The sequence below is a fragment of the Austrofundulus limnaeus genome, unplaced genomic scaffold (assembly GCF_001266775.1).
Source record: "Austrofundulus limnaeus strain Quisiro unplaced genomic scaffold, Austrofundulus_limnaeus-1.0 Scaffold53, whole genome shotgun sequence".
Classification (NCBI taxonomy): Eukaryota; Metazoa; Chordata; class Actinopteri; order Cyprinodontiformes; family Rivulidae; genus Austrofundulus; species Austrofundulus limnaeus.
The window spans coordinates 1524259-1525940 of NW_013952455.1; the positions used below are offsets into that span (position 1 = coordinate 1524259).

Genomic DNA, 1682 nt, shown 5'->3' on the forward strand with positions numbered 1-1682 from the left:
TATATATATACTGAAATATTACTGACAAATTTGAAAAGTGTTAAAAAGTACATCCTCTGAGCCACTCATTAGCAATGAGGCATGTTTAGTCCAACTTAAAAAAACACCCAACATATTTTCAGTATTTCACTCATGTTCTGAGTGTAAAATTATAAAAGATTTCCTTTAACACCTTTTTGTTATTTTGCTTACTTTCCTTACATTTTGCACATTTTTCTCACCAAAACATGTTTTGTGTATAAAGCTTTTTTTTTTTTTTTGGTTTTGTTTTGTTCAAATTTAAATTTACATTTTCACAGACTTTAACTTTGATGTAAAAATCTAGGAATGGAATGTGACCTTTGCTGTTATGTCATCATTCTGCGACATTTAAAGCAAAGTGAGGCATGGCTGGAAGATGGCGGGTTCACCGCAGGACAACAAGCACGTGGTTGTTGCGGAGCTACAGTTCACTGCTAAACAATGAACAGTCTTTAAGTTTAAGTTTTGCGTACATCTTGGAGCCACATCCAGATGCTTTTAGTTCCACTATAATGGTCGTAGATGGATGACATCACAGCAAAGACTGTGTTCCAATTTTAAATATTTAAAATAAATCATAAAACATTATAATTTTGGAAGATTTAGCATTTGGATTTAACTTTTAATTCCACAAGAATAACTCACTTATACGAAAAATGTTCTTTGTATAAACAAGAAATTAGGGAAAAGATAAGGAAAGTGAGTTTAATGAAAATATTTTGTTGGAAATTTTTTAACCAGGATTTTACATTTGACAGTGGGCCTAGTATTGAAAATGTGTGTTAAAATGTGTTGGTGATGAAAGACTTTATCAGGTCAGAATTCCACTTTATTTCTCCAAACTGAGGTGGTTACAAGAGCTATCTACAACAGGTAAGATACTGTTAAACTTTTTCACCAATTCACTCCAAAATATCTTAAATGCCTCTTTAATGCATTATTGCGCTGTTGATTCAGATGTTAACACTAAAAAAAAAATTAAAAAATGCAATTTGTCTGATTTAAGTTCATTCACTTCTCTTGCTYTCAGCTCGTGTTTCTCCTGCAGTAGCAGCACTGTCACGTGACACGTCACGTGCTTATGCGGAAGCTCCGCTGTGTTTACCTTTTGTTCCATYAGCGATAAAGCTTCACGCGCTTCTTTAGAACCCACAGCTCCTCCTGCAGTGGGTGTTTCAGCAGGTTATGCCCCGCTGCGGTCACCCATCGGCGGCATGGCTTCTACAGGTCACCCCTCCATCCAGGACACCACAGGTCGGCTTCCACACAGAAAAATTATATATTTATATGTTATTTTCAGCTCTATCCTGTGAGGCAGATTTTATTAATTTCCAGCAGAGCAAGTCGTGTGTTTGTGCAGAGAGCAGGAGTGATGCTTTATTATAAGTGAAATTTGATCATAAGAGTATATTAAGCCTGAAATCCAGCAGGGAAAACATCGACTTTAAATCTGACAGATCAGGCGGGTGATGCAATTGTCTCTGTGTGTTAGGTACAGCGGGTAAAATAAGTATTGAACACGTCATCATTTTTCTCAGTAAATATATTACTAGAGCTGCTAATGACATGAAATCTTCACCAGATGTTGGTAACAACAGAGCACTTCATGGTCAGGCCCCCAAATACATCCTGGACCTTCTGAAGCCTCTCTGTCCATCCAG

The 1682-nt window shown here is 36.7% G+C and overlaps 1 protein-coding gene across 2 annotated transcripts in view; it reads left to right on the top strand.

Moving 5' to 3' along the window:
• The first annotated feature begins 227 nt into the window (after window positions 1–227).
• Window positions 228–1682, top strand: part of mcoln1b (mucolipin TRP cation channel 1b) — a 16453-nt gene continuing 14998 nt past the window's right edge. For both annotated transcript variants that reach the window (XM_014008867.1, XM_014008868.1), the window contains exon 1: window positions 228–1275. In XM_014008867.1, coding sequence (XP_013864321.1) covers window positions 1236–1275 — 40 coding nt within the window. In that variant the 5' untranslated portion in view covers window positions 228–1235. The remainder of the gene's footprint in view (window positions 1276–1682) is intronic.